Raw genomic sequence first — 27,206 nt, forward strand, 5'->3', positions numbered from 1 at the left:
ATTTTTTTGTTTATATAAATTTTTTTACTGTTATTGTTATTTTTTTTGTATAGAATATTTTTTAGTTTGTATTATGATTTTATTAATTTTATGAGAATATTAAAAAATACTGAAAGTATTAGAAAAATAATATTAAAATTTATTTAAATATTTAAAATAAAATTATAAAATAATATAATTCAAATAATATTTAATTTATTATAATATATTTTAATATAAAATTTACCAAACATAAATCATATTATTACCTCCTAGTGGAAATCAATTTTATACAAATTTTGTTTACAAACTTTAATTCATACACACTATACCTTTATTGGTTTGGAAACATTCATTAACTCTTACCAATATAAGCACCACGTTGCAATCTATGAAAATGAAATCACTTTACTCAAATTCGTGTAGCTTAGAGTCTCTTAACCTTTTTATTTCATGAATAAGAGACGTTAAATTATTGTAAGATGACCCACCTTCCTGGACAGCTTCTCTAGCTTTCTTCTTGAACTCTTGAACACGCCGTCTGATTTGCTCGGCTTCATCTCCACCGTCCATCAACCTCCTCACACCCTTCTCTATTTCTACTCTCCCTACCACCTTCTCCTTCTGACCGTAACAATAAACGCCCCACTCATCTACACCAATCTCCACCCCAATTCCTCGTACCTCACTTATCAGCTTCTCATTGTAGAACTGATCACTGTGCAACGGCCATGTTATCATTGGAACCCCTGCGCTTACAGCCTCTGACGTCGAGTTCCACCCACAGTGCGTTAGCATGGCACCCACGGCGGAGTGCCCCAATATCAAAACCTGCGGGGCCCACCCTCTTATAATTATACCCTTCTTCTTGTTCCTCTCTTCGAACCCCTTCGGCAGCCACTTCTCCTTCTCCTCCTCGCTCTCACTCTCCTTCCCCTTCTTCTCCGGCACCACCCATATGAACTCGCAACCCGACGCTTCCACGCCGCACGCTATCTCGTACAGTTGATTATCCGGAAAATGGCAAACGGTTCCAAAGCTGACGTAGACTACTGAGTTGGCTCCTCTCGAGTCGAGCCAACTCAGACAATCTTCAACATTCAACACGCTCTTTTCAGGGCCCCTCTCTGCTTTCTCCTCAGAGGTTCTGCGAACAAGACATGCAGGACCAAGATGCCAAGCTTTGTGACCTGTGATTTTCTTGTAGTATTGGACGTACTCTTCTCCGTCAAGCTCTAAGAAGTTGTTGACAAGAAGTCCATCGCTTTTAGCCTCCGTCTCCAACAGGACTTCGAGGAAATCTTTGGGAAACTTGGGCGGTACTGCGTTCATGGTGATTTTGTGAGGAAGATCTGGAATGAGGTAAGGGCCGGTAGGTTGCATACGGTGTAATCTGAGGGACTCCATGGCGCAGATGGTGAAGAGAGAGAAACCGTTGAAGGCGAACCTCGGGATTCTGAGCTTAATGGCGAGGTCATGGAGCCACGGGTATAGAAAATCGCCCACGATGCAGTCTGGCGGGTCCTGCTCGATGAAGTTGGTGAGGGGTTCTTGGAGAAGCATGGTTCCATAATAGAGTTTGTAGGAGTCGTCCACGGTTGTGATACCGGCGAGGTTTTCGATGCCTGCGGGAAGGCCTACTTGATCGGAGGGGAATTGGAAGGTTTGAACCCGGTAGTTGTGGTGGCGGTAGGGATTTGATTTAAGGAAGAGTTGGGCGTTGGAGGGAGTGGTGAGAACTGTCACGTGGTGGCCACGTGAGGCGAATAATCTTGCTATGTCGGATTGAGGGATCAGGTGGCCAGATGCTAAGTATGGAATGAAGTAAATTTTGAGTGGCCGTTCTTCGTTAATAAAGTTAACGGACCCCATTTCTAAGAACTGATGTAGTTATTAGAAGATAAATTATAAAGCGTCTTTATAGTTATTAGAAGAGCGCTAAGTATTTTAATTAGCAGATTTTGCCTGCTATTGGTGATTTGCAAGTAGAGGATTTGCTTTTGTATTTGTATCTGTGTTTGTATGGATAATGATAAAATGGGGACGGCAGATGCTATGACTTCCTAGTTGCCACCACCATAAAAAAAATATATATGGGTTATGCTAAGTGTACACTAAAATTAGTCACTAAAATTAGTTATCAATATAAAATATATGTTAAAATATAAATATATATTAAAAATAAATTAAACCATATATATATTTATACACAAATACAATGTATTTGTGGCTGATTTTAGTGTATAAATAGCATTTTTCAAAACATATCTATCTATAAATTTGACTAAACACTAACTTTCTAGAGTGAGTTTGGAGCAACGTTTTAAACTTTTAATTATAAGAATCACATTCAAATTTTTTGAAGAATTTTTGTTTGACTATTTTTGTTTATCTCAAAATACAGATAAAATTCTCACTTATAAAGTTAAAAGTTATAGATTATGCATTAATTTTTACGTTATACTATTAGTTAAGAAATATTTTTATTATCAATTATACCCTTTATTTTTTTTTCTCTTAAGAATTATTAATCTCACTAAAAAAGATAAATTAAATAAAAAAATTAATCATAAAGTAATAATAAATTGATAAATTTGATTAGCTTCGTATAATTTGTTATTATAATTTTTGTGTATGGTCTATTATTATAATTCTTTTATAATATAAATAGTTTATCTTATTAGAAAGAACAAATTAAATAAAAAGTTAAGAACAAATAATAATAAAATCATAATTAGTAAAAATGTATAATTTAAAACAGAACTAAAAACAAGAATATCAAAAGTACTAAAAATATACGATGCACAAAAATATTGAAAAAAAATACAAAACTAACATTCTTATGTATATACTTAAAAAATAATAGAATAATACAAAAAAATTTATTTTTAACTATAATATTGTTGATCCTATTAGAGAGAGTCAATTAAATAAAAAATAACTATAAATAATAATAATAAAAAATTATAATGTAGTAAAAAATACTAAAAGTATATAAAAAAATGAGTTATTATATATTAAAATAAATGATAAAAGGTTAGTGTTCTCTTTGTCACATCTATTTTAGAATTGGACAGAACTCTTAATCATTAAATTTATTCTTTAAGGCTTTTTTTTAGATACTATTAAACTCGATTCTTAGTATGTTTATATTAACTAATAGAATACAAAACATTATTTATACATTAAAATTAATTAATTATTATATATTTATATATAAAATATTTATATTATTTAATTTATTTTTAATATATATTTTATATTTTAATATATATTTTAAATTAATAATTAATTTTAATAATTAATTTTAATATATATTTAATATAATTAAATAGAATATTAATTTTCTAGGTATTTTCAATAATATATGATATGAAGCGTAAAACACACGCACTCACATCTGCACGTACATACACACATACATATAAAAGTCATCTATTTTTGTTTATTATTTTATTATTAGATGGCTTACAGTAATATTATTTATATATCAAAAACTCTTAAATTTATATAAAATTAATAATTATTAATGAATTATATTTGTAAATTATCTTTTAATTAACAACACAAAAAGAATATGTGTTTCTTTTTTTAAATACTTAGATCAAAATAATATCTACTATAAAATAATATAGATTTAACTTATAAGCCATAATTAAGTCTATCATTGGAAATTTTATCTTGGCCACGAAAAGAGTAATAAAAAATTATTATTATTTAATTTGGTAAAATTTTTATTTTATAAAAAATAGTTTATAAAAGTTAGCTTTTTAAAAATTATAATATTTATATTTGGTAAACTAAATTAAAAATAATTTTTAATAAATATAAACAACAACAAGTGTATTTAATAATAATTTTTAAAATTTAAAAATAGTATAATAGACATTAATGTAAGAATTAAATTTAAATATTAATTGTATAAGATTATATTAAATTTTTTTAATTTTGATAAGTACATAAATCTCCTTTTAAGAAGTTATGCTTTTAAAAGTATCCTTAACTTTTAAAAATTATAAATATAAACACATAAATCTTTTAATTTATCAAATACAAAAAAATAAACTTATATTTTTAAAAAACACAAACACTTTTCAAAAAATTTTAGCACCAAACTTTAGTTGGCCTTTAGCTTTTCCTTCAAAAATAGAATTGCTGAATACATTGAAACATGAAAATACAATTTCTGTCTTATTTAGTTATCCCGATTTTAATTAATCCTTCAACTTTTCCTGGATAAGCTGTTTGTTATTGTTTGACATCAAACGCAGTTAAATCTTATATTTTTGTGATGATATTTACGCTCTTTGTCTTGATCTACTTGTCTTGACGACAGCCACTGGTTTGTGATATGAACTGTATGATGCTAAATTGCCAACCGCTACCCAATTTTTGGCTGTGGCTAAAGGCTTGGTCTCATTTCAGTTTTCTGTTATTTATTTAACTCGTACAGGGAGTTTAATACTTTAATTTCTAATAAAGGGAATTCACACGTAATGTTTTTTGCTACGGTAGAATCATAAATTCATACGTACCGATACGTTTAAAATATAGACAAATAACAATAAGACATGTGGAATTTATTTTTCACGTCAGCATTTAATTTTTTCTTTTTTAAATAAATAGTATATCACTACTTTTACTAAAACACCCTTTTAATTAAATAAAAAAAAAATATTTATTTATTTATTTTTATAAAAAGACTTAAACATCTTTCCTTTATTTGATTAGACAAAAATACTCTTTTAAATTAATCAAATTTTAGAATTCAATTAATCATAATTTTATAATTTTAAATAATTGAAACAACAAAACAAAAACATATTAAAAAAATAAAAAATTAAAATTATTCTTCTTCTGTGTTAAACATATTAAAAAAAGCAAAAAATCAAAATTATTCTTTGTCTCATTCCAATCGACATCAACAAGCCCTTGATCCAACAACACCCTCATTTTCATTTCCATTGCATCATTCAAAAGCTCCAACCCAAACATTGGAACAACCTTAACTTTCACGAATACCTATCCATACATGGTGCCACCACCACCATCATCATTGATCCCCCACACCTCGTTCAGAAACTTCAAAACCGCGTTTCAATGCTTGATTCCGCGTCCCACTTGCCACTTTCGCTCCAAAGCGCCACCGTTGGTGTTCCGTACCAAGTGGTCGTTGATGATGAGAAGAAAACTAAGAACTCAGTGGAGGAAATGGTAATGGGTTCGAATTTGAGGTTCCCAGTTATCGCAAAGCCATTGTATGCTGATGGAACCATGAAATCTCACGAGCTTTGCTTGGTTTTCGACGTCCAAGGGCTCCGAGAAACGTTGAACAAGAACACCGGCGGCGGCGCTGCCACCACGGTGGTGTTTCAAGAGTTCGTGAACCATGGTGGCGTTGTGTTCAAGGTTTATGTTGCTGGGAAACATGTAAAGTGCGTTAAGAGAACGTCCTTGCCTGACATACCAAGAACAATTTTGGTTTTTTATTTTTTTATTATGTTTAACACAGATAAAGAATAATTTTGATTTTTTGTTTTTTTAATATGTTTTTGTTTTGTTGTTTCAATTATTTGAAATTATAAAATTAGAAATAATTGAATTCTAAAATTTGATTAATTTAAAATGGTATTTTTGTCTATTCAAATAAAGAAAATATGTTTAAGTCTTTTTATAAAATTAAATAAATAAATGTTTTTTATTTTTATTTAATTAAAAGGGTGTTTTAGTAAAAGTGGTGATATACTATTTATTTAAAAAAGAAAAAATTAAATGCTGACGTGGAAAAGAAATTCTACATATCTTATTGTTATTTGTCTATATTTTAAACGTATCGGTACGTATGAATTTATCATCGTACAGTAGCAAACACCATATTTTTTATACTTTATAGTTGGAAGTGAAATTTGTAATAATTATAAATTGAGAAAATTCCACTTTCCTCCCCTAGGATATCCTAAAATGATATCCCCTCTTCTCTATTTTATAAATATACATTTCCTTTCCTTCTAATTTTTAAAAAATCTCCTCTTTAATCCATTTTAAATTTTTTGTGTTAACTAATATTAACTTTATCTATTTTTTAAGAAAAAATAAATTATTTTTAAAAAAAATACCCATTAACAAAAATTTTATTTTTTATCATTAAATTTTGCTTACCAAAATATCATTTAATAAATTATTCTTTTATTGATTAAATTATATTTTTACCAAAATATTTTTTAAAATTAATAATTAAATTATTTTTTTCTAAGATACCTATCCTTCAATAATTTTTTAATTATTAAATTATGATTTTACTAAAATTTTTATTAACAATTATTTTTATATTTACTATTAATTTTTTGATATCAATACATATTATTTTAACATTAAATAAAAAAATCTTACTACGGTTAATATGTATAACAATTAATATATATTGATATTGAAAAATTATCTTACTAAAATTTTTTATTTAATGTTGAAATATATATATATATATATATATATATATATATATATATATATATCAAAAAATTAATAGTAAAATATAAAAAAATTGTTAACGAAAATTTTGGTAAAATTATAATTTAATAATTAAAAATTATTGAAGGGTATTTTAGAAAAAAATAATATAATTATTAAGTTTTTTTAAAAATACAATTTAATCAATAAAAGAATAATTTATTAAAGGATATTTTGGTAAGCAAAATTTAATGATAAAAAATAAAATTTTTGCTCATGGGTATTTTTTTTTAAAATAATTTTTTTCTTAAAAAATGGATAAAGTTAATATTAGTTAACACAAAAAGTTTAAAATAGATTAAAGAGGAGGTTTTTTAAAAGTTAGAAAGAAGGAGAATATACATTTATAAAATAGAGAGGAGAGAAGTGTCATTTTAACATCTCGCAGGGGAGGAGAGTGTAATTTTCTCTTATAAATTATAATATTATTAGTTAAGGTTATTTAGTAATTATAATTTTTCTCTTCTCAAGATTATTACATTTAATTTTGAGAACAGGACAAAATAAATTACTAAAAATAAAATATATATAAAAGATAAAAAATAAAAATTAATATTTTTATATTTAATTTAGAAATAAATTAAATATATAAAAAAATAAATTATAAAAATTTGATTTATTTTTATTTTTAATACAAATAATTTTAAAAAAATATAACGAAAAAAAAATAATAAAAATATTAAAAGAAAAATAAAAAAATAAAATATATTTTTTATTAAAAATTCTATATCTTTTTTATTAGAAATTAAAAGACACAAAATATATTAATATAATATTTTTTAACATAATATTTATATTCATATTTTATAAATTAAATATAATTTTGTATTGGATTACTATTCTGTGCCTATAAATAAACACGGACTAAGTTATTATTATTATTATTATTATTATTATTATTATTATTATTATTATTATTATCATCAATCAATGATATTAAAGTCTGGGGAAAAATTATAAAATTTATGGAAATAATTTGACTTTCTTATAAGCTATGACCTATAGTTCTTAAAATTATTGCCCAATAGTCAAATAACGGGTAATGTCTCTTTTTCTTATAATTTAATGGAGAACGAGAAAAAAGCTGTACTTGGAAAATGAATCACAATTTCTCAAATATGTTAATTAAATTTCTAATAATATATTTTAGATAAGGGGTGCAATGTAAGTGGTATGTAGGAGACTAATTCTCAATATATAGGCTGCCACATGAATTGATTCTACTGGGTTTGATTCCCGGTTTGGCTGATTTTTTTGGATATGATTTGGGGGTGTGAGTTATGTTGGGATATGATCATTATGGGTGATTTACACTATTATGACGGCGTTGATTTTTTGGAATTTTGGGGGGAAGAAATCAGACCCACCAATTTCAAGCAGAAAGGAAGTAACACAAATTGGTTGGATCGATTTGTGTGAGGGAGAGGTTGAGGGGCATGAAATCGGTGCCACCGATTTTTGGGTGGAAAAAGATGTTAGGTGAAGAGTGCAGTAATCGGTCGTGGGACCGATTACTGGAGACAGAAAATTTTATTTTAATCCGGGGTGCACTAATCACACCCACCGATTTGAGGGTGCAGCGGTCGGTCCGTCCGATTTGCGCGTTAGTGCATACAAAAAGCGGATGGTGAGTTCACAGAAGTCCCATTTCTTCCTCGCCGGTCTCAGCTAATGTTCATCCTCTTCTCTTCTCTTCTCTAATTCTTCTCCTTCATTTTTGTAAAAGAAATTTCCGTGAGGTTGAGAATAGTCAAGTACGTGTAGTGTTATGGATGATAGAGTTGTATTGAAGATTTATTATTACGGACAGATCTTATTGTAAACATATGAGGGAGTTCAATTTGTGTGTGAAAATCCATTAGATGTTGTTATTCCGTTTACATTGTCATTTGAGGAGTTGAAAGGTGTGATTTGTGAGAAGATAGATTCTCAAAGATGTAGGAGAGTATCGTGTATTTTGTACAGGTATCCTTTACCTGTGTTTGGTGGGTTTGTTCAATTTCAGACCAAGTACGTGACGGACGAAGCGAGTATGCATGAAATGTTTTCAATGTACATGGAAAATCGCCACCGAATGTCGTGCATCGAGTTATATATTGAGTTTGAGCAATCTGAAGCGGACCGTAACATTGAATTGGAAGATTATAATAGTGAAAGCGAAGATGAATTTGAAAGTAACTATGAGATCGTCAGTCCAGGTGAAGACGAAGATGAAGCTGGCGGCGCCATGAACGCAGATGTGGCGGAAGTTGCAAATGCACTAGCAAACCCGCATCCGTTTCAGGAGCCTTCTTTCATGCGGTCGTTGGATTTGGAGGCTCTGCACGCAACGGAGTTTCCGCAATATATGAATGCAGGTGCGTAAACCTAGGTAGCTATGTGAAACTCTAAAGTAGCAGATCAATAAGTCGGATGAGTAATGTATGTGATATGTGACTAGGCATTTGTGACCATAGCGTTTGATTTTTTTATTAATTAATAGTTCTTTGTTGTGAATGATATTTAGTTGTTCTTTACGTAGATGGAATAGCGAAAAATAAGACTATAACGATCTTACATAGTAAAGTGTGTTTATTAATTGAGTTGTAATAAAAGAATTCTTACTGAGTACATAATGAAGCATTTATTACTTTTGATGTATGCAACGTCTCCTGTTGTGGCGGATGGTGAGTTCACAGTGGGGATGGAATTCAGTTCAAGGGAGGCAGTAATCAAGGCAATGAAAGATTATACCATTCGTAGAGGTGTGGACTATCGGGTATATGAGTCGGAACTGATGACATTCTATGCCAAATGTACAGAATATGGGAATGGTTGTGACTGGTTGATCAGGGTAACCAAAATGCAGAAGAAGTACTATTGGGAGATAAGGAGGTACAATGGAAGTCACACTTGTACCAGGTCTACTATTTCTCAAGACCATTCGAAGCTGGATTCCAAGACAGTTGCAGAAGCAATAAAGCCATTGGTAGAGGTTGACCCGTCTATAAAGGTGAAATCAGTAATTGCTGATGTCCAGTCAAAGTTTAACTACACCATCAGTTATCGCAAGGCTTGGTTAGCAAAGCAGCAGGCGTTCGAATCAATTTTCGGAAGTTGGGAAGCATTGTATGAAGCTTTGCCCATATGGTTTGAGGCCATGTGCCACAAAGAGCCATCAGCAGTGGTTCACTTTGAAACAATGCATGCTTACCAGGGGGATGATTTGGTTCCTGATATACGTGTTCTACATAGAGTCTTCTGGAGTTATTACCCTTGTATAAGGGCCTTCAGACACTGCAAGCCAGTGGTGCAGGTGGACGGGACTCATTTGTATGGAAAATACAAGGGTTGTTTATTGGTTGCAGTCTCACAAGATGGTAATAACAACATCGTGCCTATTGCATTTGCCATAGTGGAGGGAGAGACTTCTGACGCATGGTACTTTTTTTTGAGCAACCTGCGTCAACATGTGGTGACACATGATGGTGTGGGACTTATCTCTGATCGACACGATTCGATTAGGTCAGCTATTGAACGAAGTAATGGGGCGTGGTCTCCTCCTAGAGCTTTCCATATGTTTTGTATCCAGCATATTGAGTCCAACTTCTTAAGGAAGTTCAAGGCACCTTACTTGCAGAAGCTTGTCGTCAACATTGGTAAGTTTGAATAGAATGAACTTTGAATTTATTGTAAGTACGATCAAATAGAATGGTGTTCATAGTTGACTGAATGTTTTTCATAGGATACTCGAGGATGACCAGGGAGTACCAGATGCGCTATGAACGATTAAAGGAACGGGGTGAGGCTTACACCAACTGGCTTGATCGGATCCCTCGTGAGCAGTATGCTTTGGCATTTGATGGTGGTTACCGATGGGGTCATATGACCACCAATCTTGTGGAATGTATCAACTCCGTTTTAAAGGGTGCACGCAATCTTCCAGTCACTGCACTTGTTAAGGCTACATTTTACAGACTGAATGAGTTGTTTACTAGGAAAATAGCTGAGGCTGAAGCCCGAATCAATGCTAGACTTGTGTTCTCTGAGATGGTGATAACCAAGCTGCATGCAAATCAACGAGCATCAGGTAACATACATGTTATCTATTTTGATAAAGAAAATGAAGTCTTCGAAGTATGCGAGATGCCTAGTGGGGTTGAGTATGCAGTTGACCTACGCCACCATCGGTGCGACTGTGGTGAATTCCAGGTTGACCGAATTCCATGTCAAAACGTGTTTGCGTGTTGTGCAAATCAGATGTTGGATTGGCAAGTGTACGTTAATGACGTTTACAAGATGGACCAAGTTCGAAGAGTATACAGGGCTAGGTTTGAACCACTGAAAAATCCGGCAACGTGGCCTGCTTATCATGGACCTAGATTCGTTGGAAACCCGTTTCTCAGACGGGTAGCCAAAGGTCGGCCAAAGATGACCTGCTTCTTGAATGAGATGGACACTCGTATGTTGCGTCGCCCGAGGCGATACAAGCAATGAGAGTGGGTATCGGCCCAATCTTGATTCTTAGGCCCAGTTAGAACTTCGCCGTGTGATGCACCTAGATCCCGCTCTTGATTAGGAACACCCTGTGTCAATCCAAATTGCCTCCTGACTCTATCAGTTGCATGCCACTCGATGCATTCAAAAGATATAAGTGGCACTGTGGCACTCCAGATAACCGAATTATGACGGATGGCTAAAGGAATTACGTCTGGGTCGATGTATCCAATGCCATAAGCCTGCCAAACAAACTGGACACATCGAACCAGTCAGATGATTACACAACAATTAATTCACTTAACAAATTACATAAGGTACTTGTATTTTACAAAATACCTGTCCTTCTTGTAGATCATCCAACAACCTCCTGTAGTGCGCAAGCGTTTTATATCGGTAGGCATAGTTTTGACGGTCCCAGTTATGCCACCTGCCGACGGACAATCCATTAGTTAACTTATCTTACCCTAAAAAAATACAATTTCTATCAATTCTTTCAATGCATACTTTAATCAAAATTACCTGTTTGCAATTGGAAACACTCGGGGATTGCCGGGAATAGGCGCTAGAAATGGTAGCCGGATCCAAGCCCAAGTGACCAACAGTGTCAGTGGACCGTCCATCTCCTTGCAGTCGACACGAGTTGCCCTACACAATGATCTATACAAGTGTGCCAGGCATGCCGAACCCCAACTAAACTGTATGATCCCACCGAAGTTTCGGAGCAAAGGTAAAAATTTTCAGTGCACCGCTGCACCCGACTTATCTGCAAATAGAATTGTCCCAAATAACAATAATATGTGACACTTTACATACATTTGTATGTGCACATCATCAATCAACACTATACGATCTTTCAAACCCCTAAACCACTTTAATTTTATAAAGCTCCCTCTACAGTCCGTCTTCCTCGGTGCAATTCCAAATTGGTGCAAGCACTCGGCTTCCAATGCCTCAAAGCTACTCATGGTCGGACCTGTAACCGGAAGACCATTTGTCGGCAGACCGAGAATTACCGCCACATCCTCCAAGGTCACGGCACACTCACCAACCGGAAAATGAAAAGTGTGAGTCTCGGGCCGCCATCTCTCAATCAGAGCATTAATCATTACTGACTGACCTTTAATAACTCCAATTTGGGATACATAATAAAATCCAGTCTCGCGTAACTGTGATTCAACAATTTGGTTGTATGGATCCGGCGGGTGTAAATGATCGCACATCAACATCCTTGAAGCCTACAATATCACATTTTCGTTATAAGAACAAGTATAATATAACTATATTATTCAAAAACACAATTATCCTTAACATGTCCATTATAACTAATTCCCAGTATAATTGCATTTCAAACATACACATTAAATCTGTTATACAAAAATCCTTCAATCATATTCATTACCTTATAACAGAAATTAATTAACTTTACACAGTAAATCAACCTCTATTATTATTATTATTATTATTATTATTATTATTCAAACATCATACATACTATTATTATTATTATTATTATTGTTATTATTATTATTATTCATATAAAACAGCATACTAATTTATTATTATTATTATTATTATTATTCAAACAGCATACATACTAATTATTATTATTATTATTATTATTATTATTATTATTATTCATATAAAGCAGCATACTAATTTTATTATTATTATTATTATTAATATTATTATTATTCAAACAGCATACATACTGATTTTATTATTATTATTATTATTATTATTATATTATTATTATTATTATTCATATAAAACAGCATACTAATTTATTATTATTATTATTATTATTATTATTATTATTATTATTATTCAAACAGCATACATACTAATTTTATTATTATTATTATTATTACTATTATTATTATTATTCATATAAAACAGACAGCATACTAATTATTATTATTATTATTATTATTATTATTATTATTATTATTCAACTTATTATTATTATTATTATTATTATTATTATTATTATTATTATTTAACACATCAGAAAATCTAAGTTTAGTTATTATTAATTTATTGTCTAAATTTTACTGAATTAAAATTCAATTGTTAATGATCATAAATAAAATAATTAATTAAATTTTTATTATTAATCATACTAATTAATTAAACTCAATTTACTAACTAACCATATCATTCATACATACATACATACAAGGTTTATTCCTATTTTATTTCTATTTCTAACCACCTAATAATAAAATCATACATACATACATGCTTAATCTCTACTTAGTGCCATTATAATATATATTGCTAATAAAATCTAAAATTATCACTATTATTATCATTAAATCAGATTATTAAAAAATAAAAACTTACATAATTTGGATCTCCAAGATAATTAACAATATGAAGCTCTGGTTGATTTACTTCCTTAATTTTTCGTCTTCTTGGCATTTTTATTCAAATTTTTTACCAAGATTGTTGTGGTCCAACAATGGTGAAATGGTGGGGTCGAGAGTAAGCAGAAAGGGATAGTTTGTGTGAGAGTGAAAGAGATAGTGTTAGGAGAGTGAAAGAGATAGTGAAAGAGGGGTTTTGAGGGGTGAAACACGGATAGAGAGTCACGGGCCACCCAGAAGCCAGGTGCATGCGCGACGCGTGGCAAGGAGATCACCAATCGGTGCCACCGATTTGTGCACCATCCGCTCCCTGAAATCGGTCCACCGATTTTCGTCCCCCCATCGGTGGCACCAATTTCTTCGACAACACCGTCACATCTCGGTGAAACACCCCAAAGCTCCATAACGCTGCGAAACTCCTTCAACGGCTCCATATCAAAATTAAAAAACCCTTACAGTTTAGCTGGAGTGTAGTATAAAAATAAAACAGATTTCTTATTAGTGTGTAAATGGTGTAATGTATGACTAAAAAAATGTTTGATCCTCCACATATAAAATATAGATATGAAGGCTACTAGTGTTTGTGTCACTTGTGCCATTTACTGTTCTAATGAATCATTGCTAAAAAATTGACACATCCAATCAAACTTAAATTAAAATAAAATAGATATAGTTTTACTGTTCATGTTATCAAATTGTACAATTAAGTGAATTAACTGATAATATGAGGATATTTTTCTTTATTTTATTTTTTTAATTATCTATTTTGAGAACAAAATTTAGATGCCATTACTTAATTTGTGAACTAATTGAAAATAGAAAAAAAAGCTCGACTACATGTTAGGGTAAGTGTTATTCTTAAACTCAATAAAAATATATCAACAAAATAAAAATATGAGGATATTTTAAAAGTGTGTAATTTAAGGATTAATTTTTATTTTTAAGAATATTATTTTTAAGAATATAATATTTTGGAATAAGTATTATTTAGTTTGCAAAATTTAATGCTTTAGAATATTATGTAATAATCCTAAGTGTTATGGGAGTTATTTGAAATTGGGTTATTTTTGGGTTTGGACGCGAGGTCCAGACTTCTTTTTAGGCAGCGTCTGACTTTTGTTGGTAACGAGGTGCCGTCGTCCGAGTTCCTCGTGAGGAGGTAGGGGTAGTACCTACAAGGGACTCCAATGCTTAAATTAGCAAGGGTTTAAGTAGGTTTTTTGTAGATTGGATCTGAAGAATACCTGAGAGTATTCGGATACTTATAATGGTAGGTGTAGATTCTGTAACCACCCCTTTGAGTAGTTTCATTTTTTATGGTGAATAATCATCCCCTTTGCTGGGGAGGTTGTTGGAATCTCCCTTCTAGATGAAGCGGAGAAATTGTAGGAGTTATTTTATTGATTCAAGTAGATAAGGTCAAGATTGGCGTTGTCGAGGCTGACCTGCATAAGGTTGGGTATGTGCCGATGAAACCCTGGTATGTAGATTAGGCTTTTCTTACCTTGGGTCTGGCTGTATTTTGGGTTAGGGTATGAACAGTGCCTCTACTTAAGACCGAGTCACTAGGTCGGGCTCGAGCATTTATAGGTCGAGCTGGTCTTTTTTGGAGTCAGTTTATCACATCGAGTATACCGTCCTTTGGAGGGTTAGGTCGAGTACTCAACGTGTTTTTATGAATTTGAAACGTTGCGTCTTTTTGTAATCATTTGCACGTTTTCTTATGGTTACTTTAGTAACCGTGCACGTCATAAATGAGGGGGAGCGAATTTACCATTATGCCCCTAGAGTCTTATAAATACCCAACCCCTTTTCTCTTTCTTTTTTTTGCTTCTTCTGAAATGTTTTCACTTCTTTCTCTCTTAAAGCTTTTCATTTTTTTCATTGTAACCCTTTTTTGCTTTCAAAATTTCTCCATCTTGAAATTCTGCTTTGAGTTTTTGCTTGTGTTTTTCTTGAGAGGTTTGAAATGTTCGTGTATTTGCTGCTACGTGCGCTCCTTCATTTCTCATTCAATCAAGGTTGGTCTTGCCTTTTTTGTTTTGTTTTTTGCACTCCTGTTCTTTGCTAGATAATGTGCTTCTGGATACAATCATTCTTGATGTTTGTGTGAAAAAAATGGTTTCCTGTTGATGGTTATTGATGTTCTTTTGAATTTGTATCTTCATGGTTGTTCTGAACTTCTGCATTCTCTTCTTTGAAAATTATTTCTTTGCTATGAATTTGTATATTGAATGTGGAGCTTTGCTCGGTGCCTCCAAATGGTGCCTTTTTATTTCTGAAAATGGCGTCATTTCAAGCTCTAATAATGTGGTTTGATTGCTTAGTTTGCAAGAGGTTTTAAGAACTATGGAGTTCTTTTATGTTGTTGAAGATGATCCGACCTCATGCGGATTTGTCTGAATGTTTGTGCTGTTGTACCCGACTTTTCGGCTTATTGTGATGATTTTTTTTGCTATGTTGTAGGTATAACTTTATGTCACATTCGGTAATACTCAACATGTCTTCTAAAGTTTCATCCGACCTAGACTGGGTAGATATTACCATGTTTTCTATTGTCCCTGTAATTGATAATGAGTATATCAAAACTTTTGGTAGACAACATAGGCTGTGTAGAGATCGAAGGATAAGGATAAATATGAGATTGTGGTTGCTAATCGCGAGGAGAGAATTTGTTTTCCCCGACTTGACAAGTCGGAGCGTCATTTTATTTACATGTATGAGTGCTTTTTTACTAGGTTGGGGGTGAGTCTCCCTTTTTCTGATTTTGAATTTGAAATTCTCCATCTCTATAAAGTTGTTCCTTCTCAAATCCATCTCAATTCTTGGAGTTTTCTAAAAATTTATCAACTAATAAGTCGAGAACTCGACCTACCTTTATCCTTCAAAGTTTTTTTTATCTTTTTTTAACTCATTAAACCATTCAGTTCCAAAAAAAATAGGGCCGAATTTCTTTCCAGGCTGTTTAAGGAAGGAAGGTCTTTTCCATTTTTGCCAATTCTTTTCATGATTTCAAAAGTTATTTTTCAATATTCGATCGATTGAAGGTGTCCAAACTTTCTTTTTGAATGAGCGAGACAAAGCCCTTTTTAGCCTGTACGGGAGGAGTTCCCCCTAATTATAAAATACAACCTTGAGTATTTATATGAGGTAGAGAAGTGTGTAGTTTTCCTATTCCAAGAGTGTTGGGGCCGAGCTCCAATGCTTGATACCAAGAAATTTCTAGTAGGAAAGCCGAGCTACATGCATACTGAGCTAGATAGTACTTTCTTTGTGTTTTGTAGATACCTTTTTGTTGGTATTTATTATGCTTATGTAATCTGACTTTGATGTTTGGTTTTACAGTAAGGATGACTAGTGGGTCGAACATTCTGAAGAGTCTTCGTCAAGCCAAAAGGAATGCTGCTGCCCGAGTTATTCAATTAAAAGAGGCCCAAAGGTCGTGAGACCTCTCTTCCTCCTCAAAGTCAAATTCATGTCCTTCTCAATCAGTTAAGGTTCTTCTTGATCCTACTCCTCCTTCTCTTACTCCTCCTGGTGGATTCGATATTCAAACAACTCCCCTCATTTGTAAGAACCGGCCTAATCGCTTTAGTGAAAATAATAATTCTTAAGTTCCCGGAGTATATTTAAAATTATTTTGAAGTTTTAATTTGAAAATTTAAAAGTGAAATTTGATTTCAAAGAATTTTTCTGAGTTGGAAAGGTATCTTTTTCAAAAATTTTTTGTAAAAAATGCGTACTGGTGCCTAAGCTGGCCATACTGGCTTTAGTCTGTCCAGTACCGCGTATTTTGAGAAAATAAGATTTTAAAAATTGATTTGTTGTTTTGAAAGGACAAAAATAATTTAGAATTGAAAACCAAGCACTAGTCTTAAAGATTTTGGCCCAAAGTGGGGCAAACGGACCAAAAATGCTAACGGGTTAGACCGGGTCCAAACCGGGCCCAAGACCTAACATATATATGCTCATTTAATGATCTTTGAGCTCATTTTCCAGCCCAAAGAGAGAGAGAGGCGTGGTTTGAGAGAAGAGAGGAGAAGAGGTGATATTACTATTCATCATCACCTTCTGGGAGCCATAACTTGAGCTATGGAACTCCGATTGACGAGCCGTTTACTGCCACGTGAAACTCTTGTCAAGCTCTTTAATTCTATCTAAAAAAATATGGTAAAAATTGAAGCTCACGTCCCAGTTTCTTTCCCTAACTTTCTGCATTTTTGGGATTTGGTTTTTGAGTAGATTTTGTGATTTTGCTTGTTTAGATGATCTCTAGTAGCAGGTAATTATTGGATTTTACCCCTAATCTTATTGGACAAGGTAAGGTTTCATCAAACCCTTGTGTTTAGTTGTTTTGTGAACCCTAGGCTTGATGTTTGTATGTTATATGATGTTAGTTTGAGCTTTGGTGCTTGTTGGAGTTGGCTTGGATTTTTGGAAGCTTGTTTGGACTCAAAGTGGTATTTTGTGTATATTGGGAATAGGCCAAGGTATGGTTTCGGTTTTCTTTATGTAATATGTAATATTTCTGGAAACTTAGACTAGTGGACCATAAGATAGGATTGGATGATGTTGGTGTATGCCTAATTATTTATGAAATTATGTTGTATGATGAAGAGGATTGTAGGGATTGTTGGAATGTATAATATACGTTTATGGTGCTTGTTGAAGGATATTGATGATTATGATGTGGGATGATATATTATGATGATGATTGTGGATTCTGAATCTTGTGGTTGGTGATGATATTGAATGGTGTTGATTTTGAGTTAATGTTGCATGAGGAATCATTATTGATGTTGAGCTATGATTGATGGTGGATGACTATTAGTAGGATGAATGGATTTGAATGTGATGAGATACATATTGTTAGATGATGATTATTGATGAGTTGAGTTGGTGTGTGTTGAGATTTGAAGATGGATGTTGATGATGACTTTGATTGTTGGTTATAGGTGTTGATGAATTTTATGATGGATTTGGTTAATGTTAGATATTGTTTGGTAATGATTACTAGAATTGATGAGGTTTTGTTTTGGTTGTTGAGGTTGTTATTGGTTGATGATGATTATGAGTATGGATTTATGATTGAGTTGGAAATTATGGATTGGTAGTGATATATGGTGTAATGGTTGAGTAATTTAGGTGTGAAATTGAGGAGAATGATATGAAATAATATGTTGGGTGTGGTAATGTTTTATGATGATTGAGTAGGTTTGATTTGGTTTTGAGTTGAGAGATGGTTAAAATTGAGTTTTAGTGTTTTTGGTAAAAATAGATTTTTGGTGAACTTTGACGGATCATAACTTGAGCCTCAGTTTTCAAAACTTGTTAAAATTTTCTTTAAATTAAAGTTCATTGAAAAATCTTTGAATGGATATAAAGTTTGTAGGAAATGGATTTTTGTAGAGGAAGTTATGATCATTCAAAGTTTGGTGTCAAAATTTGAAATCTGTGCCTGTTGCAGAATTTGTGATTTCTGGTTTGTGTGCGCACGCACACCCTGTAAGTTTTTGAACTTGTGCGCATGCACACGTTGGAAGGTGCACTCTGTCAAGGGCGTTCGCACGCCTTGTGTGGATGAACAAAGTTGAAATTTTACAACCTGTGCGTACGCACACCTCTATGCGTATGCGCACATTTGAAAACTTTTTTGTGGGTACGCACATGCCTTGTTTTTCAACTAAAATCTTGTTTTTAACTGTTTCACCTTCCCAAAAAACCTGTAAGCTTCGGCGACACCTATTTAAGACTCTTTGGCTTATTTTTCGTGTATCAAAACATGGAAAAGGTCCTAGGGGATTTACTTTGGGTTTTAACTTTGAAAAGCTAGAGAACAGAGGTTTAGGTTTCTGGTGTATTGAGGATGAGTTTGGTTGAGAAAGAAGGAAGAGTAGTGAACTTGGTGATTACTGACATCGAATTGAGAAACTGAGGAACCGATGAGTTCGGAATGAAAAATTATGAATTGATGATGGTTGTGATATGTTGAGAATTTGGAAAGAAATGATGAGGAAATTATTGGATTATATAAGAGTGTGCGGAGCCTATATCTCTGGCGTAGCAGATTTCTCTGCTGCATGAGAAGTTGTTGTTGAGAGTGTGCGGAGCCTATATCTCTAGCATAGCAGATTGCTCTGCTGCATGAACGGTTGTTGTTGTTTCCTTCTCTGCTGCATGAAGTGTGCGGGGCCTATATTCCTGACACAGTAGACTCCCTACTGCATGAGTGTGTAGGGCACTATATCTCTGGCATAGCAGATTCGCTGCTGCATGAGTGTGCAGGACACTATATCTCTGGCGTGGCAGGAAAGGCTACATCCGGAAGGATGTGTCGGGTTGGCATTTACGGACCGACAAGTGATATCACGAGCTAATAGGACAGGCATTCATCATATGCATCTACTATATGCTTGTTTGCTTTGATTACTTGAGTTTGCCTAAATGTATAACATGCCTACTTGCTTCTTGAATTACTTGTTGTATTTGAATATTAATTATGTATTACTTGCTTGCATTATTTGTGATTGTCTGATGTTGGGGAGGTTAGGTCGGCAGTGCCGATGGGATCGCATGGAGGTTAGGGTGGCGAAGGCTGTGGAATACAGCGGTGTGACTAGTTTTAGTTAGAATTCCCCTAAGTTTAGATAACCCGGTTTATGGTTTAAGTTCTTTATTTATTTATTTTATTCTAAGCTTGAATATCCGTATTTGATGTGAAGTTCTAGGATTGCCTTCGGCGTCTCGGAGCCTTATATCTTACATATTGGGCACTGTTACCATACTGAGAACCTCTGGTCCTCATTTCATACTTTGTTGTTATTTTTCAGATGCAGGTCGTAATTCACCTCGGTGAAATTGCTGACATGATGGCAGAGCGGAGTATGGTTTCTTCCTAGTTTCATTTTTGTTTTATTTTATTGTAGTACTTTCTCTCACCCTTTTGTTTTATACTTTATGGCCTTAGAGGCTTACTTGAGAGATAAGTTGTATAAGCTATTTTAACTCTAAAACTCTGTATTTTTTTGTTTATAGCTAGTCGGCCTAAACTCCGCAGGCAGTGGCTAGCCTCCTTTTGTATAGTATATATATATTTATTTACTTTATTGATCTATTAATTACTACCTTGTATCTTGGAGCTTTATTGCAAGGTTTTATATATTATGTTTTGTATCCTTTCGCGCCAAATGCGTTTAGTTACCGTGTGCGAACGCTTCACGTATGAAATTCCGCATTATACGACTTTGAGCTTTATTCCTTCATCGGGCTTCTAGAATATATATTATTTCCTTCTATATAAATATGTATAAGCCTTAGAATTGTCGTAACCTTTGATTAACCTTTGCTTTACGGCTAGAGGTAAGGCTTAGGGTAATTAGGGTGTTACATTTAGTGGTATCAGAGCGGTTCGTCCTCGTGAGCCTGAGGGATGGACCGATTGTGCTTCGTTGCACACTCTGGGTCATTTTTCTTTCGTGTTATTTAGGATATTCGTTTGATATGCATAGCATGCTTGTTTGTGAGTTCCCTTGGGGACAATGGAAGCACTGAGCTTAAGATATTGAGACTGATCACCTTGATATTGATTGTTTGGTATAGAAACAAAACCTGAATGGCAACTCGCAGACGAGGTCAATCACGTTAACAGAGAGGTAGTGGGGATGATTAACCTAGCCTATGCGTTACGAGTTTAACATGTTCCAGAGAAATCTATTCGTGGAGTTTGCAGCATATCGGTTGATGAGTACGGCTCAGCAGTGGTGGCAACGGAAGTAACAACGGATGCTTTTGTGGTTTTTAACTATGATTTTCAGTTTCTGACTGGTATGGTCTTGAATCTTGTTGAAAAAGTTTTAAAGCTTAAAATGATTTTGAAATTTGGTTTGGAACTTTGGTTTAAATGATTTGGTTTTGAGAGTTGGTCGGAACTCTTGGTTTAAATGATATGGTTTAAAAAGAAAAGAAAGTTCTATGATTTTGTTCATTTGTGAATTTGGTTTCCAATTTATCTTATCGAAAGGAATTCAAATTGAAAAGTTTTTATTTAAGAAAATCGTGATTTAAAGTAATTGACTTCCAAGTAAATGATTTTTGACTCTTTTGAGAAAGTTTTAATAATGAACTGGTTGAGAATAAACTTGTTTTGAAGGTTTTGGAAAAATATTACAAAATTGGTATTTATTTTAAGAAAAATTTCGGATGCTTAATGACGATAATCAGAGTGATGCAGCGGAAGGTGAGAGAGAACATCGAAATGGTAGAACGTTTTGAGGAGGATATATCGAGTGATTCAAATTTTCGAGGGCGAAAATTTTATTAGGAGGGGAGAATGTAAGAACCGGCCTAATTGCTTTAGTGAAAATAATAATTCTTAAGTGCGCGGAGTAGATTCAAAATTATTTTCAAGTTTTAATTTGAAAATTTAAAGGTGAAATTTGATTTCAAAGAATTTTTCTGAGTTGGAAAAGGTATCTGTTCCGAAGGTTACCTGAAACTGTAGGTCGATCTCGGACGAGATCTTCTATATTGGTCGGAGATGACGTGTCCGGCTGATGGGTGGCGGCCGGAGCTGTCATGTCCGACTTGTTGGACTGGCTGCACTGCTGATCTTTGGTCACCGGAGGGTGGGGGGTACCTGCAAGAGACTCCGATGCTTAAGTTAGCATGGGTATTAAACATGTTTTTAGTAGAATCAGAGTATGAGTTATACCTAGGTGCTCCAGTGTATTTATAATGGTGTAGAGTGACCTTTTTAGATAAGATAAGTTAGTTATCTTATCTTATCTTATTTTTGAGTGAGGTCATCTTATCTTCAAGGGAACCGCCTTTATCTTTGTAGGCTTGGGCTGCCTTTGGATTTGGGTCGTGTTCCTCTGTTTGGGCCCTTTACTGGGCTTTCCTGTCGAATTGACCGAGCTCTTTAAAAAGAGGTCAGATAATCTGACCTGAGGAGGTCGGTCGCTTTGTCGCTATCATCCTGGGTCGGACAGCTCGACCCAGGGTATGAACAATGCCCCTGCTCGAGCTCGGTCTTTCTTTGGGAGGTCGAGTCTTAAATTTATGACTTCGATCCTTTTCTAGCGAGGCCGAGCTCGGGCATCTGTCGACTTCTTCTTTGTAGAGTCTTCTTTTTGAATGTGGAACGTTTTCTTTATTTAAAGCGCGCGCTTTGTATTAGCGCTCTGTTCTTGGGAAGGCGCAAGGGTTTAATACCCTCATTAATTAGCTTTTAATGCCCCATTCCCCTTGGCTTTTTATTTTGAACTTTACATACAAAAACGGTTTCTCTTTTCCGTTTAATCTTCCCTTTTCCTTCTCCCTTTCTGTTTCCTGAAGTTTGCGGTTTTCACATTTCTTCCCTGCGACGTCCTTTGGTGATTTCTTGGTATTTTTCTTTGCTCGAGAGGCGATTATGTTCTACGTCTTCGATCTTCTACGAAAACTTCTTCCTTTGTTCAGGTTGGTTCTTCTTTTCATTGTTCTTATCCTTTTTTCTGATAATGCCTTGATTCTGACTGAACGTATGTTTGGAAAAGCTTGATCCTTTTTGTAGCCTTGTGCTTGCTTGTTATTGTGGCGTATTTTTTCTGGTTTTCCCTTTTTCGTTTTTGCGCATACCCCTGGTGTTTCTGTTGATGCTTCCTAGGGTTTCGCATGTTCTACTGTCGCTTCTGGCTGTTTTTTGAAAAGACTGTATCTTGCTTAAATAACAGTAGTTTTCAAAATGATAGCTTGAATTTTGCCCTGTTGATTAGCCTTCCTCATCGCTTGTTAAGATTTTCTTTGTTTGTTTGGGGTGCGTCTTTGATGACTACTTCTTCTGAACATTTTGTTGCTATCTGCCTTCGTTTTTTTTATTTTGAACTGGGACGGTGAGTCTGGGAGGTAGCTCGTTTGGATGGCCGTGTTTGATTTTTGGCTCGTGGCCTTCGAGGTGTCGTTTTGGTTGTAGAACAGAGAGGGTTTTGTTGTTTTCTTGTGTCGAGACGTATGCCTATTTTCCTGAATCCTTGTCCTGTTAACTGCCTCCAAAGGATGCCCCTGGATCTTTTTGGTACGGGTCCTGGGGTTTCCTATTGTTGCTTGTTCTATACTGGATTATGTTGGCCGAGTTATTCTGATTTCGGCCAGGATGTTTTTTAGTAATCCAATCTTCTTTTCTTGTTTGTAGGACTAGTTTGGCCATGTCTTCTCACAATAATATTGTAGAGATGTCTTCTAAAGTTCCCGAGGGGATGTCCGATTGGCTGGACTCCCTCGTCTTAATGTGTGTCTCTGTGGTGGATGCTGGGTTTTGTGTAGAGCTGAGGAAACATCATATAGTTTGTGGTGGCGGTGCCCGGGAGAGGGATTATGAGCTTGTAGCACCCAACTCTGACGAGAGGGTTTGTTTTCCTACTTCGGTCGAGGGGGAGCGTCCCTTCTTCTATGCCTATGAATATTTCTTCAGCCAGTTGGACATTACTTTTCCTTTTACTGCTTTCGAGACCGACTTGTTGTGGTCATGTAACATTGCCCCATCCCAGCTTCATCCGAATTCCTGGGGTTTTATCAAGATCTTTCAGCTGCTTTGCCAAGAGTTAGGCGTAACACCTTCTCAGACTCTTTTCCTCTATCTTTTTGTTTCTGCCAAGCCTGGAGCTTCTTCCAAAAAGAAGCCTTTCTGGGTTTCTTTTAGGTCTGCCCAGGGGCATAAAGTTTTCGCCATGTACGATGAGTCTTTTAAGGATTTTAAGAATTATTTCTTTAGAGTCCGCGCTGTTGAGGGGGTCCGCACCTTTTTTCTTGATGAGAATGACGAGCCTGCTTTCCCTCTAGAATGGCAAAAGGATGTGAGAGTGTCTCGTTATACATGGGAGGTGCTTGATGAGGTTGAGCGGGCTTTTGTAATTGTTCTTGAAGATTTATGGGGGGAACCACCCCATCTTGATACAAAAAAGTTTTTGAGTGACCCGTCCCTAGTTCGAACTGCTTTGGGTACTGTCTGACTTGTTTCTATACTTGTTTCTTAGTTTTGCTTCCTCTTTTTGTGATTGTAACCCCTTACTGTGGTTGATTCTGTATTTTCAGAGATGTCTAAGAACAATGATTCTATGAAGACCTTCAAAAAGGCAAGGAAGGCTGCTGCTGCTCAAAATATCTCGGCCAAGGTGATAGGAGAGGGATCTTCTCAAGCTCCGGTGAAGCCGCCCGTGCCGAGTTCTCCTGGGCCGAGGAAGGTGATCCCCACTCCTCGGGTTCGTCTGGCCGACCCTCCACAGACTTCTGCCGCTACTTCTGGTGCTCCTCCCAACAAGAAACAAAAAACAATTGAGCCTTTCAACCTTGATGCTCCTGATTTCGATGCGGTGGAGTTTGTTGATCAACAAATCGGTCCTTATGGTGCCCTCCCTATGGCATATATGGGAGCTGCCCTGTATCGGACTGCCCAACATCTTCCCCTTCACGCTACCAAAGCCTTCATGGAGGAGGCTAAACAGGAGTTCGATCGGATGAAGGGCCTGAAGGAGGAGCTTGAAGTAAAAGTAGCCAAACTGGAGAAGGAGCTGAAAAATGAGAAGGCTAGCTCTCTTGCCCTGGCGGCTTCTGTGAGGTTGGCCGAGGACACTGTATTGAGGCATAAAGACAGTTATGTCACATCCTATCGGGAGGTGATGCGTCTGAAGGAGGAGTTGGAGTCTGTCCGGGTTGATTACTCCGAGCTCCAAGGTCACCTTGTCGGCAGCGTAAATGCTGCTTATGAGAATCTGAAGGAGCAGGTTCAAGTTCTTGCTCCTGAGGTTGACCTTACTCTCTTCAGCTTAGACAATATTGTGAGGGATGGTAAGATTGTCCCCGACGACCCGGATGATGATGATGTCGGACCTCCCTCTGCGCCTGATGCCAAAGTGTTGACTTTCACAGTTCCTCCGTCTGGGGTCGTTCATCCAAAATTAGATCCTGATTGCCAAATTATGAATAGGGACGATGGTACAGTGGATGCAGTGCCTCTCCAGGCTCGCCCTCCTTCTCCCCGTACTGAAGCTACCGAGAAGCCTTCTGATGTTTGACTAAATTTCGTATCTGTTTGTGTATATTGCCCAGCTTGTGGGCTTTTAAACTCTTTATTAATGTTTTGCTAGCTGTTGACACTTCTTAGTTGCTTGTTTAGCAACTTTGATTTGAAAAAAAAAAGTAGCTTCCAAGATTTTGGGGCAGATTTTGGTGGCCTCTGAAGCTTGTTATAGCTTCGCATTTTTATATCATGCTTATTTGCGCTGGACTTGGCATCTTTCTGGGTTTTGAGAATGTTGGAGCCTTGCTGTTCGACCTCCTTTGCACTTGTAGCTTTGATCCCTTTGAGGCTAAAAATCCTGTTTTGTGTGGACCTTTTGTGAGGTCTCTGCCAAATGTAGTTTTTGCACTTTTATGTGGGTCGACTTCGTCATGTCGGGTCCTTCCCGACATCGTTATGTCGTATCCAGTTATTTTGTAATCCTCTTTCTTGGACTTTTGTTCAAGTCTCTTTCAGGGATTACTTCTATAACTTTATGTTTTGGGCCGTCTTCTTCGTGTCGGACCTTTTTGAGTTATTTTGTAATCCTCTTTCTTGGACTTTTGTTCAAGTCTCTTTCAGGGATTACTTTTATAACTTTATGTTTTGGGCCGACTTCTTCGTGTCGGGCCCTTTTGAGTTATTTTGTAATCCTCTTTCTTGGACCTTGTTCAGGTCTCTTTCAGGGATTACTTCTATAACTTTATGTTTTGGGCCGACTTCTTCGTGTCGTGCCCTTCTAAGTTATTTTTGTAATCCTCTTTCTTGGACCTTGTTCAGGTCTCTTTCATGGATTACTTTTATAACTTTCGTGTTTTTGGGCCGACTTCGTCATGTCGTGCCCTTCTAAGTTATTTTTGTAATCCTCTTTCTTGGAGCTTGTTCAGGTCTCTTTCAGGGATTACTTTTATAACTTTCGTGTTTTTGGGCCGACTTCGTCATGTCATGCCCTTCTAAGTTATTTTTGTAATCCTCTTTCTTGGACCTTGTTCAGGTCTCTTTCAGGGATTACTTCTATAACTTTTATATTTTGGGCCGACTTCGTCATGTCGTGCCCTTCTAAGTTAAAGTAATCCTCTTTATAGGGCTGGCCAGACCTCTTTCCAGGGTTTACTTATAACTTGGTTTGACTTGGTCCGACTTCTTAACGTCGGCCAGTCTTATAAGTTATTATTTAGCAATCCATTAGGACCTCGTCAGGTCCTTCTCCGGATCACTTTCGATAACTTCTTGCATTATTCTGTTTCATCTTTGCCGATTTGTGGAAGGTGGATTAAGTCTTCGTTTAGTCGACCTTTAGATGAATTTGGTTTTCATCTCTGTTGGTCTTTATCGTGATTGTGCAGTGAATTCGTTTCACTTTCTGCTAATCTGTCGCTTTATAATCGGACGATGAATGTTTCAGATTAATACATCTTGAAAACTTGTAGAACGTCTAATATATCTTATTTAAAATGAAAAATGAAAATATGTACATATAGGGTTTTTATCCTTTTGAGTCGGATAATTTCTGGATCTCAACTTGGTGCCTCATTAAAAAACCTTTTCAGGAAAAAGAGTGCATCCTATGATGAGATCTTTTACCTTCTCTAACTATAGTACCTTCTTAGGTTGCAGGCGTGCCACGACCTAGGAAGTTCTCGTTCGTCGAGTTCGGCTAGTCTGTAGTAGCCCTTCCCAAGTACTTCTATGACTCGGTAAGGTTCTTTCCAGTTTGCTGCCAGCTTTCCTTCTCCGGGTCGAGTTGTTCCAATATCATTTCGGATTAGGATGAGATCATTCTTAGCGAAACCTCTTGGCACTACATTTTGATTATATCTGGAAGCCATTCGACGTTTTAG

The 27,206-nt window shown here is 35.1% G+C and overlaps 2 protein-coding genes across 2 annotated transcripts; one reads left to right on the forward strand and one right to left on the reverse strand.

Moving 5' to 3' along the window:
• Positions 1-221: 221 nt before the first annotated feature.
• LOC112723006 (scopoletin glucosyltransferase) lies at positions 222-2,796 on the reverse strand. Its single transcript, XM_025774224.3, has one exon. The coding sequence runs from the start codon at positions 1,849-1,851 to the stop codon at positions 388-390; it is 1,464 nt and encodes a 487-aa protein (XP_025630009.1). The 5' UTR covers positions 1,852-2,796; the 3' UTR covers positions 222-387.
• Positions 2,797-9,100: 6,304 nt separating this feature from the next.
• Positions 9,101-10,962, forward strand: LOC112722010 (uncharacterized). The gene is made up of 2 exons (XM_025772996.1): positions 9,101-10,124; positions 10,211-10,962. The coding sequence occupies exons 1-2, from the start codon at positions 9,101-9,103 to the stop codon at positions 10,960-10,962; spliced, it is 1,776 nt and encodes a 591-aa protein (XP_025628781.1).
• The last annotated feature ends 16,244 nt before the right edge of the window (positions 10,963-27,206 follow it).

The sequence above is a fragment of the Arachis hypogaea genome, chromosome 11 (genome assembly GCF_003086295.3).
Source record: "Arachis hypogaea cultivar Tifrunner chromosome 11, arahy.Tifrunner.gnm2.J5K5, whole genome shotgun sequence".
In the NCBI taxonomy this organism is placed as follows: Eukaryota; Viridiplantae; Streptophyta; class Magnoliopsida; order Fabales; family Fabaceae; genus Arachis; species Arachis hypogaea.